This window comes from Hermetia illucens, chromosome 2 (assembly GCF_905115235.1).
Source record: "Hermetia illucens chromosome 2, iHerIll2.2.curated.20191125, whole genome shotgun sequence".
Classification (NCBI taxonomy): Eukaryota; Metazoa; Arthropoda; class Insecta; order Diptera; family Stratiomyidae; genus Hermetia; species Hermetia illucens.
In genome coordinates, this window is record NC_051850.1 from 145,643,259 (window position 1) to 145,659,820 (window position 16,562).

General features: G+C 39.2%; 1 protein-coding gene across 3 annotated transcripts in view; it reads left to right on the forward strand.

The window, feature by feature from the left end:
• The window catches only part of LOC119648896 (peptidoglycan-recognition protein LC), a 41,089-nt gene extending 28,352 nt beyond the window's left edge, over nt 1-12,737 (forward strand). For 2 of the 3 annotated variants that reach the window (XM_038050795.1, XM_038050796.1), the window contains exons 3-5: nt 11,383-11,598; nt 11,730-11,881; nt 11,946-12,737. In XM_038050795.1, coding sequence (XP_037906723.1) covers nt 11,383-11,598; nt 11,730-11,881; nt 11,946-12,332 — 755 coding nt within the window. In that variant the 3' untranslated portion in view covers nt 12,333-12,737. The remainder of the gene's footprint in view (nt 1-11,382; nt 11,599-11,729; nt 11,882-11,945) is intronic. The other variant, XM_038050797.1, reaches the window with a different exon arrangement.
• The last annotated feature ends 3,825 nt before the right edge of the window (nt 12,738-16,562 follow it).

The window sequence follows — 16,562 nt, forward strand, 5'->3', positions numbered from 1 at the left end:
AAATGCCAGATACAGTCATATGTACTGGCTGTTAGGGAGGAATTCCCAGCTGATTGTCGATAACAAAATGCTAATTTATAAACATCCAGCTCTGGGGTTGTACCAAAGAATCAAACCTAAAGGTCATAGAAACGTTCCAAAATAAAATGCTTAGAAGCATACTAAACGCTTACTGGTTCCTCAGTAAAGCCAAAAAAGTGCTAGGGTAAACCACAGGGTCTTATTCTAAAAAAAAAAACGAAACTTAAATATGCAAAAACTGCTAGATGGGGGCATCTCAATCGTAGCTTGGCGAGGGTGGTTTTAGCGGGTAAAAATCCGACACTTTCACTCGTCTTTTGAAGATTTTCACCTCTTCAAAAAAAACAAAATCTTCTTCGCGACTGCAACTATAGTTGTAGATATTTGGGAATATCAGTCATCGTCAAGAAGTTCCGTTTTGGGTTCCAATTGGCCACGCATTCCTCACGTCCAAAGTCACCACTACGTAATACTTACTGGTACAATCTGCTCCGTGAATTACATTTTCCGACAAACCAGTAACCAGTGTGATGGCCTCAATAGTTGATCTGGTTTCTTGGAACGCATACGGTTGATCTGAAAGGCCTCTTGGGCTCTCAAAAATTCGGAGCAAACAATGTAGATCACTTGCTCTTAAATTTTCTCCATATTGTCTAGAAGAGATATGGGTCTATAAAAGGATGTCCAATCTGAAGGTTTACCAGCGTTAACCAGTAGTACCAGCTTCTATCGCTTCCATGATGTAGGAAATGTCCCCTCGGATACGTATACTTCGAAGAACTTAGTGAGCATCGGTCTAGATTTCACAGCAAGCTTTAAGGTCTTATTTAGTATGGCTTCCAGGCTTTATTGTCACCTATTCTCCCACAAATCTCTAGCAGCTCCTCTCTGCTATTGTAGATGTGGAAGCTATCTGCCCCTCCCTCTTGCTGAGCTAGTAACTCTCATATGATTTTCAACGAGAAGATGGGGTACGTGATCGTTGAAGATAAACGGCCTCTGAATCATCCCTTCGTGATTTTATAAGCATTGACCGATGAATTTTCGTCCTCCTGCTAGGCGACCTGATTAGCTCCGCTATATGCCCAATTTGTAGTTTTAAAGGTTTTCTTAAAAGTGAGCCCTTTTTGACCCTGAAAGATCTTACCTGCTGCCATCTAAATTATTCGTCCGACTCGTGGACAAGATGATCGATGGCAAAATGATCGAAGGTTGCTCAGTTTACTATTCCACCAGTAGTTGGATCTTCTACTGGCAAATGCGCATTACCTCATCGCGTCACAATTCTAGCTCTTGCAGATTTTTCTGGTACAAGAAACATTTTCACGAAATTTTTACAATACATATTGAGATATAGCTTAAACCAAAAAATATTCAATTTTCCGAAAACTCTAGAGTGATTTTCCTCCTCAAACTGTTCTCTTGAAATGTTATCCTCTTTTACCATCTAACCTTTTTTATATTTATATGTTTACCTACATCAAGTTGATGTTGTTGTCGCATGCTTACATGTACCATATGTACTATATATATGCATATGAGCTGCAAAGATCAGAGATCAATTGGTTAGTGATAAAAGTGTATGGAAATACGTAGAAATTCCAAATTATCAACTTGAATTTCCCTTGATATCAAATGAGGATTTGGAAATTCAAAAGTAATACTTAATTAAAAATTTATAGGTCACTTCTTATGTGCCGTCGTATATATTTTATTCTACAAAATAATAATTATTAAAAAAAATGTGTGACAAAAGCAACAGGTGCAGGTTTGGATGTTGGAGTTTTAGAAAGGTTTATGCGTATTTTTCACAGTTCGATGAACATATGCGTACAAGTCTTCAAAAAACTTACACTGTCTAAACTATACGGCACAACATTATATAGTTGAAAAAATTGATATACTATCGGCTGTGTTTCGCTTGTGTAACGCAGTTGATGGGACTTTTATAATCCCATCGCCCAAGGCTATATCCCTACCTGAACAAGTGTACGCTCATTTAAAATTGAAATCTGATGAATGATCTGATTTGATTTCATATAAAACAAAATATATTTTTGGTTTTTTGACGAATTATTGCTCTAGAAGGTTTTTGGGACAAATTTACATAAATGTTATAGCGTAACTCAAAGGAAAGGGAAAAGCAGTATTATTTAGAATAATTCGATTGCCTTTTGATAGAGGATGCTTCAAGGATATAAAATTGTTCGTTAGAGACCTTGCAACAAAATCTTTTGCGCAAAATAGAAGGCCCAGGAAAGATAAAACATTTTCCAGCCTTTTACTTCTTTTTCAAACAACTATATAAGATAACACTCCGGAACCAATTCTTCTCTCCCATTTTTTGCAAATATTTCTGACTTGATTGTACAGAATGAAGAGGTATGGCACCATAAGGTTACAATAGATTCTTTTCCTGTAACCCTATGAAGACAATCATTAATTCCTCAAAAAGTGTAAAATACATACGCGTATAATCTATTTGAAACAATTTTAACTCAATTCGTTTCCATGTCTGAATGCATATGTAGATAAAATAGAAATAGAAAATTTGTGAGGGTTTGTGAAGTTTCTAAGCTTTTGTAAATTGTAAATTGTAAGGACATAATTCCATCGCCTAATTACTCGGCCAAAGTTAGAAGGGAAAAGCCAATCACTTAACTTGAAAATCTATTAATAGAACTCTGTGAATTCATTGAGAAAGGGAAGAGCATTCACAGAACATATAGGTCATGATAAGAGATATCAGGCTGACGTATGGAAGTATGAACCTGACGACGCAAATAGTGCACCCCAGAATCCGAAAAACAAATAAAGGAATCGGAAAATATGGCCAGAGTGGATCATCCTCTCCATGTCGTGATTTCCCGCACAGTTAAAAAGGCAGACCCGAAATTCTTTCTCCTGGAAAAAAAGCCATCCAGATTAGGAGATCTCAGAAAGAAGTTCTTGTACTGAAGTTAAGGTATCGTGGAGTATGTAGACATACTTAGAATGAAATGCGAACATACAAGCTAGCAGGAAGTTAGCATCGAATGTAGGAGGTCATCATCGTGCTAGCGATCAACTCATGCCTATTTAGGAAGCAAGTACTGTTAATACTAAAGCAACTAATCCGAGCAACGGATCAAATGTATTGTTGAAAAACTGCTGAGTTGACCCAAAACTTCAGGATATTGCAGACAATACTTTCGTATTGTGGGTTTGTGCCCAAACCACTAAGCCGGAAAAGCTGCGAAAGTTTGCGTTGGGAGCATTGTTTTCTATTTTAGGGCAAGTGTGAATCGCATACGTAATCATTGCCAACTAACTCTCAAGCTAGTAACTACTCTAATGAACCATCGCTCGGAGAAAGTTTACTACTCTAGCTATGTTGGAAATTTTGTAACTATGTACTTTGATGCTTTATTTAAAATGAAAGTTGGCTGGATCTTTGAGTTACATACGAAATATGTCTCAGAACAATATAAACTATTATTAAGTGGAGCCAGCCTATTTACACTGACTGTTTTTGGTTTTTGTATATCATCTGGTCTATCCTATAGCCCTTTGATTATCATAAGCACATCGAATCACTTTTACCAACACATGGCCGCATACTCAATAATACATCGCCTCCTAACAGTACCCTTAACCGAAGAAAGATTCAACAAAGAAAAAATGTTCATCAGACAGACAACAATAAAAAATGAATTCAACCCCCGGATGATAAACCAGACGATAAAGAAACACGTCGGGAAACTGGAAGCTGGACGCTTCAGGTACGAAAGGTTTTGTGTATTTCTTAGTACGTAGTACGTAATATATCCATATATTATGTGAGAGTATCCACTTTCGGGTGATACTGACATTCACAGTCTTCAATTTTCAAAGAAGCACAAATTTGAGGTATTATAACTTTGTTAGTAATATTGCGATTTCCACCAAACTTGGTAAGATCATGCTCTACATTATAGCCTATATGACTACAAAATTTCATTGTACTAGGACGAACTTAAGGGGGGTTTCTAACCAATTACAAAAAATTGTAGTAATATACTATTGTTAACTTTATTTAAACAGATATCGGCATGGAAGGTATTTCGGAGCCCAGGCACCATATAGTGGCAGCCTCCTGATTTTTTTCAGATTTTTCGGTTTGGTAGTTTCTGAGAATGGCCCCCTTAAAGAAGTGATCACTTTCAACCCCCTACCCTTCCAACGAATGTCAAAACTAAGATCGGCTTTGAAAAGTACTAATCGAGACCTTTAATTTGATATCCCACATGACTATATTTGATGAAAAAAAATTTTACACCCCCCTTTTGCATGTATGGGGACCCCCCTTAAATTCGACGTAAAAGGATGTAATTCACTGTATGCGTGAGTGTTCACAGTTCCCACCTTTCTATCAAATTTGGTGTCAATCGCTATAACCGTCTCCGAGAAAAATGCGTGTGACGGACAGACAGACAGACAGAAACAGACAGACAGACAGACATCTCGGCAGATGAGATGGCGAATATATACCATGCGAAGCCAATCTCTCCCTTATCGCAGACGAAGAACGCTGAGAGGAAGAGATCCATAAATATTATAGATGGCAAGAGCGGTGGGAACGCTCGGGAAAGGGTCGGTGGACTCACAGGCTCATTCCTGCCATTAAGGAGTGGTTGGAGAGACGACACGGTGAGATTAATTATAATCTCACCCAGCTTCTCACCCAGCTTCTCACCGGACATGGAGGATATCTCCAATACCTTCACAGGTTTAAATTGGAGACCTCACCCGACTGTCCAAATTGTGAGGGAGTCCCAGAGGACCCAGAGCATGTATTCTTCCACTGTCCGAGATTTGTAGGAAGGAGGAATCTAGAGGAGACTCTAGGAGAGGTGCTGGTACCAGAAAATCTGGTGCCGAAAATGCTAGCACATCAAGAGAATTGGGATGCGGTTAACTCCATGATCGCATCTATTCAAGATAAATTGCGAAAGGCAGAGGAAAGGAGAAAAGCGCGATCACGTGCGCCGCGTATAGAAGAAATGGGATTAAGCTAGAGTGAGCTGACTCCGCCCCGTGATGTAATACCTTATGGTGGTTCCGCGGGGCAGGGAGGGAGTCGGAGGTGGTTTTGGTGGGTAAAAATCCCACACGCTGGTGTGTCCAGACCAGTGTCTTTTGAAGATCTCCACCTCCTCCAAAAAAAAAAGACAGACAGACAGTAAACCGATCTTAATAAGGTTTTGTGTTTACACAAAACCTTAAAAACAACATTGGAACCTTAGAAAAAAGACTATCAAGAAACATTTACACTACCTTGTATAAACAAGAGAAAAGTTAAAGTAAATCACATAGGCTAGGTGCCACCTATTCCATAGAATTTTTTAACGAGATGCAGCGAAGAATACCAGCTCAAGATCCGGTTAACTACAGAGAAGGACCAGAAGCAAGACAAAGAAAAAGGGGGGGATACCGGATGAGGTGCCACAACTTTCCCCCCATACATTGCCCTGACAAAACGACTGGTTCATACTCGAGTCAAAGAGCACTCAAAAGAGGCAGACTTAGCTAAAAAACAGAATAGGCAGCATATAAAATTATCCGTGGCGAAACACATAATTGAAGAAGGACATATAATGGACGAGGTCGAAATACTAAGAGCGGTCAAACAGGCTAAACTTGATTTGTATGAAAGCTTCTTCATAGAAAGCGAAACGCAGGAAACCCGCCTAAACACTGACCCAGGCAACGCACATTCCCCACTTTTCGAACTAAGCATTGGCTTTTTCTTTCACAACCCACTGATCAAGGTAGCAAGTTGCTACTGAAATGTACATTTGGGACAATAAATCACTCAAGGACTTAAAAGGAATAATTTTAGTTTCTCTAATACAAACTACGTAATTCAAGAACAAATTGTTGCATAGCAATTGAGAGAAACAACTGACGAAATAATATTAATAATAGCACCAAATATCTCCCAAAACATCCAGAAAACCCTCTCCTCTGCTTAGGTTATCAGTTGTATGTATAATAGTTGCCAAAGAGCTGGAAAAAAAGAAGAATATATATGTATACAAAAACTAGTCTACAAGTGATAAGAGTGTTCTCGGCAAATTGATACTGGCCTATATTTAAAAACAATATTAAAACTAAATCACGAAATTTTGGAACAAATATCACAGATCAAAAGAGTAAAGAAACGAATACCGAAGAGCAACATGAACTAACTATGCGGATTAGGACCGAAATATAATTAATTGGAAAAAATCATAAATTGTTGTTATGGAAGAAGTTACTATTTCTGCGAATTCGAAAGACAAGTGGAATTAAAACCGCAAGAAAATCACGAGATTTCACTCTGGGACCACTGTTAAACATGATTTACTACCGATGTAAAAAATATTATAGCCTAAGGTGCTGAGGGCTGAGCATATTACGAAACATATATATGAATAGAACCTTAGATCTGAGGAATTACATCATCCATCAACCAAAATAAAATCAAATGCTATGTTACGTATGATGTGACCTCCGCATCCAATCAAAAAGTATTGTAGGTCAAACATTGGGAGCATTGTTTTCTATTTTAGGACAAACAGGAATCGTATACGTAATCATTGCCATAAAACCACTGTACGATATTTTATTAAATTTCTCTTTATTCGTGGACCAAGCGACCCTTAAGATTTACCATTCGTAATTTCCTATTTCCTATTTCAGATAATGGGTTCTTTTCTCTTCCAACTGAGGGAGGGTGAAATTTTTTGTAAGTTGTATAATCTCGGTGCCAATAAAAAATAGAAAGCGAAGACGGCTTTATGGTTTCCTACCAGTGCAGAGGCAACTCGTCAAACGCTGCCTCACCTCTGTCCTAGGAGCAGCGTGACCAAAGCGGTTCGCAGATGTTAAACGCTCCATTAGATAATTCGCAAAACATGACATGATTGCGAATTCTACTTAGCGTAAATCCGTCTATACTTTGAGCCAAAATTTCGCTAGCGCTGAAATATTTTGAGTATTGAGGGATCCTGAATCCGCAACCGCTTGATGTTGGAACGGATCAGCAACTGACTCCCTCTGTTTTTGGTCCACGGGCCCCTCCTGTGGGCTTAGCATCTAACTTTGAAAAAAAAGAAAGCGAAAACGGCTTTACGGTTTCTTACCAGGGCAGAGGCAAGTCATTTGAGAGGCTTTTTATTTAGTTCTTATAGAGGTGAGACAGTGTTTGAGGGGATAGACTATATAGGATTCGGTTCATCTTAATCAACGGCGCAGCAACCGGTATTCGGTCTAGGCCTGAATTAGTAAGGAACTCCAGACATTCCTGTTTTGGACGGAGGTCCAGCAATGCGATATCCCTAACAGCTGCCTAGTGTCCTGGTCTACACCACCGTTTTATCTCAGGCAAGATCTGGCACATCTTTTTCTACCATAGGCATTGACCTTATAGACTTTCTGGGTTGGATCATCCTCATCCATACGGATTAAGTGACCCGCCTAACAGATTTTGTTCATAAACAGACGGTTATGGTCAAGGATCGAATCCCAACTGAAAAAACTCGTATGAGGGTTAGTAAAGAAAGGGGTCCTTTTTGCCTGTGATAGTCCAGTAAAAGCAGAATTCATTGCCGTGCTTTTGGGAACTTCGGCACAATTGCAATTAGATTTGAGGATTAGTCTCATGGGATGTAGTTCTCGCACAGAATACATACGACAACCTACTTTTACCGGCCAGTAGTTCTAATCCATCTCCTGACACATCAGCTCGGATACTACTATCAACTCGCTGTCCTCCATCATTTCGACATGGTAGTCTTCAACAACATCGTGCTTCACATTTTGCGGTGTCAAACCTGCAATTAAAGTAAAAAAAATCATTTTTCCAGGAGAGGAGCCGTTTACAATGTATGCAATGCTAGAGATCTAAGGGAAGGGTTAATGAATTTCTTTTGTTTATTAAACTTTCTTGATTTTAATATTTCTCAATTTCAGTGCTGCACAGATAGATTATTATTTTTCATTGTCGCATCTTAGAGCTTCTTCCATAGGTTGCAGGGTGTAATAGTTATAAGGACGCCCCCTATCTTCCTCTTGTATCAGCATTTGAAATAAACTTTAACCTGACCTTTTAATAATAAGAGATAGAGCAATGAAATTTTTAGAATTATACTATACACAAATGTGTTAAGAAGTGGACAAGTTGCCAAACCGATTAAAGAAATGGTAATAATAAGATTACCACTACATAAGATGTATCCAAACTGCCCCCATATATGTTGGCTTTTAGTTTCTCAGACTTTTCACTTTATTGTGGTATTGATATACATAGTATAGCCATAAGTTCCGTCAGTCGATGCGTATAGCGAGAAATGTTAGGCCACCGAAAATGGTAACACTGCGCACGGAGAGTACCTAACGATACCCACTTCCGTCAAACTTTCAGATTCCGAAGGTCAGTAGCCCGTGAATGACAACACAATGAAGTTCGGTAACTATGAAAAAAGAATCGTGATTATTGCGTTGCACCAATGTGGGGAATACGCCGAAAAAGATTCATAGCTTGTTAGAAAAGCTCCCGGTAAACGAACGATTCATTTTTAGGACATTAGCTCGATACCGCAAAACAGCTGATGTGGTTGACAGGCCGCGGGATGGGCGCCCGCCCTCCGTACGTCGCCCGCATGTCGGGCATGCTGTGGGTGATCATGTTCATCGCAATCCTCTCCGCAAGCATAAACGGATGTCGGCGGATATGGGCGTTTCAACTCGAAGTATGAGTTGTATTTTACGAGGAGATCTCGATCTCGGTGCGTACCAGCGGTGCGTTAGCCATATGTTAACCCCAAAACTGAAGGAAATACGGCGAACTCGGTGTGCTGCTCTTCTGCAACGATTTCCTGGTAAAAAAATATCGTCTTCACCATCCAACTTCTGCCAAGGTATGGTGGGGCATTTCATATCACGGAGTAACTGATATTCATTTCTGCGAGGCCGGCGTAAAAACCAATGCGAGCGTGTACGAAAAGATGTTAGAGGATATAGTCGAGCTATTGAGTGAATCTCTATTCGCTGAAAAGTCGTGGTGCTTCCAGCAGGACTCGGACCCCGCTCACAAAGCCAAGATAATTCAGTAGTGATTAGCGGCGCATGTTCCTAAGTTCATAACCGCGGGTGAATGGGCCTCAGGCAGCCCAGATTTAAATCCTCTGGAGTTGAGCCTTTGAGCTAAGTTAGATGAGACTGCCTGTGATCGAACTTAGACCGATTTGGAGAGTTTGAAGGCCAGCATCGTGCGTGCAGCTCGAGAAATGCCGCTTCATATCGATGCATGGCCTTACAGACTTCGGACCTGTATAGCTGCTAGCGGCATTCATTTTGAATAATTTTTTTTTCGCTTGAAAGCTCTATATTTCCCTTTTCCTATGGTGTACTTTTCGATTGATTTGGTTTATTACTTTGCGAGAAATAAAGATTTGTTTGACTGACAGAACTTATGGCTATACTATGTATAGTACATAAGTATATATGTATATGAAATAAATTCCACGTATTTCATAGATTTATATGAAAAAGGAAGTTTAGACTTTTGTTTGTTATTGTACGATTTCCATCAAATTTTCCAGTACTATGCCCTACAATATTGTTTACATTCGTACAGATTTTTATACTTCTAGGATGATTAATTTCTAAAATATATAAAGTAATATACCATTATTAACTTTATTTGAGCAGACATTTGAATGGGATGTATTTGAGGTCTAGATTTCATATAGGTGCATCTTCCTGATTTTTTAGATAAGTTCTTTGACCCGGAACTGTTTCATTTTTGCAATTTCACGGTGTTTCTAGCGATTAAATTAATGTATTAAGTCTTACTTAGACTTATTAGCACCGATAAAGGGAACAAGTGACTCCCGAAATGTCGGTATTTGCAACCATAATAAATATCACTAGCGAATAAAAAAAGCAAGTCTTAATTATTTCAAACACATGTTGAGCTCTTATGTCCTTTTATTTCACCTGATGTCAAAAGCAAGTTCAAATGAGCTCCATTTCCTTTCATACCCCACGCAAATATATTCTATAAAAAAATGTATTCCCCTTTTTCCCACGAATGGAGAAGCCTCCCTTAAACCGAACACAAAATAGCATTACTGGCTATAAATAAAATGATTCTCAGACAAAACGTTTCCACCAAATTTGGTTACAATCGGTTCATTCGCTGCAATAGATCCGCACATAACATGGGTGTGAATTACGTTGGACGAAAAGCTACCTAGTAGCTCAGGACCAAGCCAATCGAAGCAGAACTAATTTTTGTTATAGGATTGTAAAAAGAGTCCAGCATCTACCTGATAGCGAACTGTACGAATTGCCCTGGACGAAACCACAAATCGTCTGTTTTTAAAAATTGGCTGCCTGCCCAAAAAGAGAGGACTGTGGACTAAAAAGTGTGGGAAAGTTTTTCTTCAATTGGTTCGGTGGATGATGGACTCAGGACTCTCTCAACCCTAAAAGAAAAGTTAGATTATTATATTTATTTGTCATTCAATTTCCAAGTCTCTTTTATTTATTTGTTATGGCCAACAGCAGAGGCACAACCTTAATATTAGAGAAAAGAAATCTTTTAGCTATTTGTGGAGAAAGACCGTTTCCTCTGATAGCAAAATATCTGGTTTTATCCTACGTTCCTCCTCCAACTTTACCTCAATTCAGCCCTCCTTAACACTCTTCTTTTCCCTTGTCAGAAACATCCTTGAATATTGCCGTGTAGTCTGGTCCCCCTTCCGCGCTCTTGAAATTGTACAACGCAAATTCACCCGGACCCTCTTTTACAAAAAAAACCTTCCACGGGTTGATTATCCGTGACGACTCCGCACCCTCAATCTCTCCTCCCTACAGCAACGCCGTATCTTCCTTGATGTATGTACTCTTTTCAAACTCTGCAATTGTCTGATTGACTTCTCCGCCAACTCGGATATTACTTTCCGTATCGCCTCATTTCATAAAACACGTAGTGCGGACTTTTTTGATGTACCTTTCGCGGAGCTTGAGATTTACTTCCACCCTCCGATCCCGAGGCTATATCGGTCCTACAACGCCCGAAAGCTTGGGTCCTTGGACTCTAGTTCCTTCTCTAGTTTTAAGCGTAAAACAAGCCATTCACTTGCTCCTCCCTCTGAAGACAATATGTAATAAGGAATTTGTTTTCTGTGTATTGTCCTCATTAAATAAATAAATAAATAATAAAGGCTAAACAGTTACAGACTATGTTTATACCCATTATGTTAGCTATTAATGCTTTCATCAGCATGATTTAATTTAAACCTTTCGACGAATAGACTAACCCGACTAATAAATAATTTATTTTAATTGCAGGTGACAAAAATGGAACAAATAACCAGAAAACAGATTACAAAAAGATATTTCTTAAAAAAAAGGCGGTGACAATAACTGGTGGAATAATCCTTGTTATCCTCATACTCATCACAATCATCACAAGTTCGCTGCTTTTAGCAAAAAGCAAGTCATTAAATTCCAAATTGGGCGATGGCGATGATTCAAGGCTAAACATACCGATTAATTCCACTATAGGTATTCAATATAATTTTGATAACTCTTCAAAATCTTCCTCCAATCTATCTCCCTCTCTATTGAATCCTCGCTCTTGCCATTTAGAATCCCTGAACCAGAAAATGAAATTATTAAATCAATAAATATTCCAGGAAAAGATAATATCGGAGGAGGCAAGGTCTTAAGGATGGTGTCCAGAGCGGAATGGGTGGCGCAACCACCTAGGAATACCTTGAATGATCTAGAACTTCCTGCAAGGAGAGTTATTATTGCCCACACAGCAACCGAAGGATGTTTATCTCAAGTAAGATTCATAAACTCTTATAAATTTGACCAGTTTGAACAACACATATCAATTTCTCCTTCAGGGTAGTTGCACCTTCCACGTTCGATATATTCAAACATTTCACATGGAATCTCGACAATGGGATGATATTTCCTACAACTTCTTAGTCGGTGGTGATGGTGCAGTTTACGAAGGTCGTGGATGGGATAAAGAAGGAGCACATACGAAAGGGTTCAACAAAAATAGTATTTGCATAGCATTCATTGGAACCTTTATTAATCAGGTACCTCCAGATCGACAGCTAAATGCCGCGAAACTTCTAATCGAAGAAGGTGTCCGACTGAACAAAATTTCTAAAGATTATAAATTATTCGGTCATAGACAGTTAATTCCTTCCGAGAGTCCTGGTGAGAAACTTTATGAAATTATCAAAAAATGGCCCCATTGGTCTGATGAAATTGAAGTTTAGAAATTAAGATATTTCATAGAAAATTAGAATTAATATGAAAAAGTGATTTTATGTTCAAGGATGTAAATATTTTTCAATGTTTTTATTGAACTATTATTGTGATAAATTTGTATTAAAAATGTGAAAATTTTACTCTTGCACAGTTAGTTTGTTATATTTTGTAAACGTATCTAATGAGCAATATTGGAGAAAAAAATGTGCAAGAGCGAAGTTACTTCATTGATAGCAATCGGATATTATCGAAAGTCATATCGTAATTTTAATTTAAGGTACTCTCACTGTTTTAGTAAATCTTTCTAGATCGCTCATTATTAAATGTAAATAATGTAACAATATACATAAGTATATTATTTTATGTAGAAATGCATTTTGTTAGTAAATACAGTTACGAAAAAACTAGATTTATTATCATTCTTTTTTATACTGAAACCTAAAAACCGAAACCTGTCTACCCTCGAAAAGGAAACGCGTTCTGCACGATGTAGCTCTAGGACGACCCGCTTGCAAGCCACTTAGAAATTAAGCATTTCATTGCATGACCACTTGCAACGTGGCGGTGGTCCACTCCCTCTTTTCCTTTACACAATATGCATTAGTACAAACATTGATCAGATAGCCGTCTTATCCACACTTCCTTCAGTTTTTTATCTATCGTTTTGCTGATGCGTGCTATTGCAAAATGACCGAAATTGAGACATCTAAAGCACGTCATAATAGATACTTGCTCCGTAAGTCGGCAAACGACCTAACTTATCGTTACTTTGCCCGCGGTAATTAGTTTAGCAGCTGATTTCACTGACAGGCTAATAGTAGTGGTCTGTGTATCCCCAAATGCCTTCATCATCCTCTTTATTGTACAGTCTTCTATGCCACCAAGGGTAAAATATTCCCTTAGCGACACCCAGTTGTCCTCCCGTATATAATCTCGACTAGGTGCTTGCGCTCAATTACTACCTCTACTCAATTTATTTAACTCTAACATTAGATCCCCTTTCTGCGCTCGCCAATATGGCTCACACGCCCAAATCTGTCAATTCAGCATGGGCTTCACTTTGTAAAGGATCTCAATCGCCCATTCTCAATATGCAACCTATCGACTGCTGCTACTCCCAAATTGCCTCCTCCTAATCTAGAGATTTCTAGTGAAGGTCCATGGCTCGTTAAAGAACCAAATTTCATAAGCGCATTGAAGGTATCTAAAGAAAAGTGACACCATTAAACCCCTCCATGTCTTCCTGCTCAAGCAGCACGAAGAACGTCATGGGTGATGAGGAAATATGATCAATGACAAAATCGAACCCTACAACGCTGGTAGACTCCACTTGAACTTCAAATTCCCAATTATACCTTGCCGCAGTACGTGAAGTTTTACGCCATTATATGCCGTTCTCATAATCACTGTTAATTTCTCCGAAAAACCAATCTTATGTAGAGGGCTCCAAATACATAAGATTGGTTGATCCCTTCTTGATCCTGTCGAAATTCATCTCGAAGTCGATAAAGAGAAGATGAAACGGAGATTTACACTCCCTTCAATGTTCCACAATAATCCGAAAGACATTAATGCGACTGATGCAGGACAATCAGGTATTCGGGATGTTCTTTGATAGGTTCCACAAATTCCTTAGCGACAGGAGTAAACAAATATCGCAATTAAAATGCATGCGAGTTTCTCACTAGGAGAGATGTCTGATTCAAAGGATTTCTATATAAGAGGAAGTAGTTAAGAGAAACTGAAGAGGCTGCAAACAATGGGCTGTAGAGAGCCCATCAAAGTCGGCGGCTCTACTCGCCTTATGTAAATGTATTAATGCAAGAAAAGTAATGACGTAAAAGACGAATGCGGTAAAAGTCACTATAAACTCTTGTGCTATGGTAAGCCCACTCAGTAACATAGCAAAGCCATCTCTGAAGTGACCCTTCAAAGAAATTGATCGATTGGATAACCAACTGTTGAAACTCAATGATACCGCGGTTGGCCCCACCGAAGCGCTACAGACAGATTGACTCGATGCCGAGAAATACGCCTTTTGGCGGCACAAAGACCCGTGACGTATCAGTTGATGAAAATATACCTTTCTGCTCTTCTCATACTCCGTTAAAATAGTGATCATGAATTTCGCCCCTTTTCTCCAAATTCTCAATATTGACGAAGACATCAGCGTTTGAAATTTCTCAAAAGACTCCCGATTCATATTCCAATTCCCCCACCCCATTCCTGTCTAACTTAAAAAGCACGAACATCGTTTCTTTCCCAAATTATCAATATTAACGGAGATTTAAGTGATTACAGTCTTCCAAAAGACTCTGCCACTTTCATTTTGCTAATCTCATTCTCCTCTAAACCAGTGAACAAATTTCGGCCCTTTTCTCCAAATTCTGAACGAAGGTTTTACGCGTTTAGAATCTTCCAAAAGATTCCACTATTTTCCCAGTTCCTAGATCTCTCCACCTATATACTATTTTCTTTTGGCTCATTATCCCCGCAACTAGTAATACAGAATCTTGCTCCTTTTCTCCAAATGCTTAATAGCGACAGAGGTTTGCAAAAAAATTCCACCACTACTCCGTTATTTTTCTAGCTACTAGACCCTCCAGCATATCTACGCCTCGTCTCAGTCCTCTATAAACTAAGGATCACGGAAATCTCAATATTAACGGAGACATCGACGTTCAACGTTTCCCAAAACATTCCACCACTTTTCCCAACCCCGGGTCCTCCAACCAACATTTTCCTCGACCCTACTGATCACGAATTTCGCTCCTTCCTTATAGGCATTTAAAGTTTTCCAAAAGAGACCTTCACTTGCCACCATTTTTTCAACTCCTATATCCCCGAACCCATATAATTTTCCTCTTTCCATTCTCCCCTCAACTGGTCATCATGAATTTCGCTCATTTTCTCCAAAATCTCAATTTTACCGAAGATATAAACCTTCAACTTTTCCCTCATACCATTTTCCCTTAAAATAACGATGGAGATATCGGCGTTTAAACTTTTTCGAAACGTTCCACTGCTCCTTCATTTCCTCCAGATTCTCAATATTCTCGGGGATATCGGCATTTAAAGTTTTCTTAAAGATTCCGCCACTTTTCCCCCATTATCCGAGCGCCAAGATAGTTAAGCTTTATACCATTTTGCCTGCCTCATTTTGTTTAAACAAGTAATCGAATTTTCTGCTAAATTAGTGATTACAAACGTTGCATTAATACAAGAGCGCTGGAGGCCGAACCATTAAAGGGCTCCGAATTCAAAATTACAATTGATTGCACGACACAAGGTACATTCACCGGGGCAGACCGCAATTATCCTCGCCAGAAAGACCCTGCACGCTGCAGACGAACTATCATATTGATAGACTGCGACGCCAGAGCAAGGTATACTCTTTGGGGCAGCTCGGAAATTAACAAAAAAGGGAATCTCTTTTCTTCCCTTTTTTCTATTAACACAAACTTATCGGTGTGTAACAGGGCAGCACCATCCCCCCTTTTGCCCAGCTTGGAGAAATGTGACGATTGGAAAGATAAATGATGTTACCCAACTAACCGATAATGTGATTTTCAGGATGGAAAACATCTCAAACCACATTTGGATACTTTTCAGTCAAAATCTCGCTGTAGAAGTTTGCTATCCTATCAGCAACCCCAGGAGGTTCAACTGGTCAAGTTATCTAGAACAAAATCTCCAGTACGCGAATTGGTAACTTTGGTACGACAGACGAACTGGAGTTAAAAGTCGGGGCTCCGGAAAAGGAATTCGAAACGAAGTCTCATGCCCTATAAAATACAACAAATAATATTGCCACCGTGGTAAAATGAAAATCTGTCCAACTTTGGGAAGCTGATAAGGAAGGTTTTCAATATCTGCTACTGACGCAAATACTAACAGTTTTACAAAGACTGCCTGAAGGGGTACAAATCGATCATCACGCCAGAAAGCGATCGTGGCTGGGCTATTGTCAAAACATTGACAGGCCAAGAACATAGGAACTCATCCCTTTTTAAAAATTGAGGGGCTCCTGGACGTGGTGGTGACGCATTTCATGTATGCTGGAGACAGTCTCCTGGCTTTCATACCGAAAGCCCCAATTTCCAGCGAGCCTACTTCAAAGGCAAATGCACAGAAACCGCCCTTCATTAGGTAATTAGCACTCCGAGTGGATATTGGAGTCATGAATGTATCCCTCCGTTATGAGTGAAATCATAGAAATCGCGTTGGCAAAGGTGAGC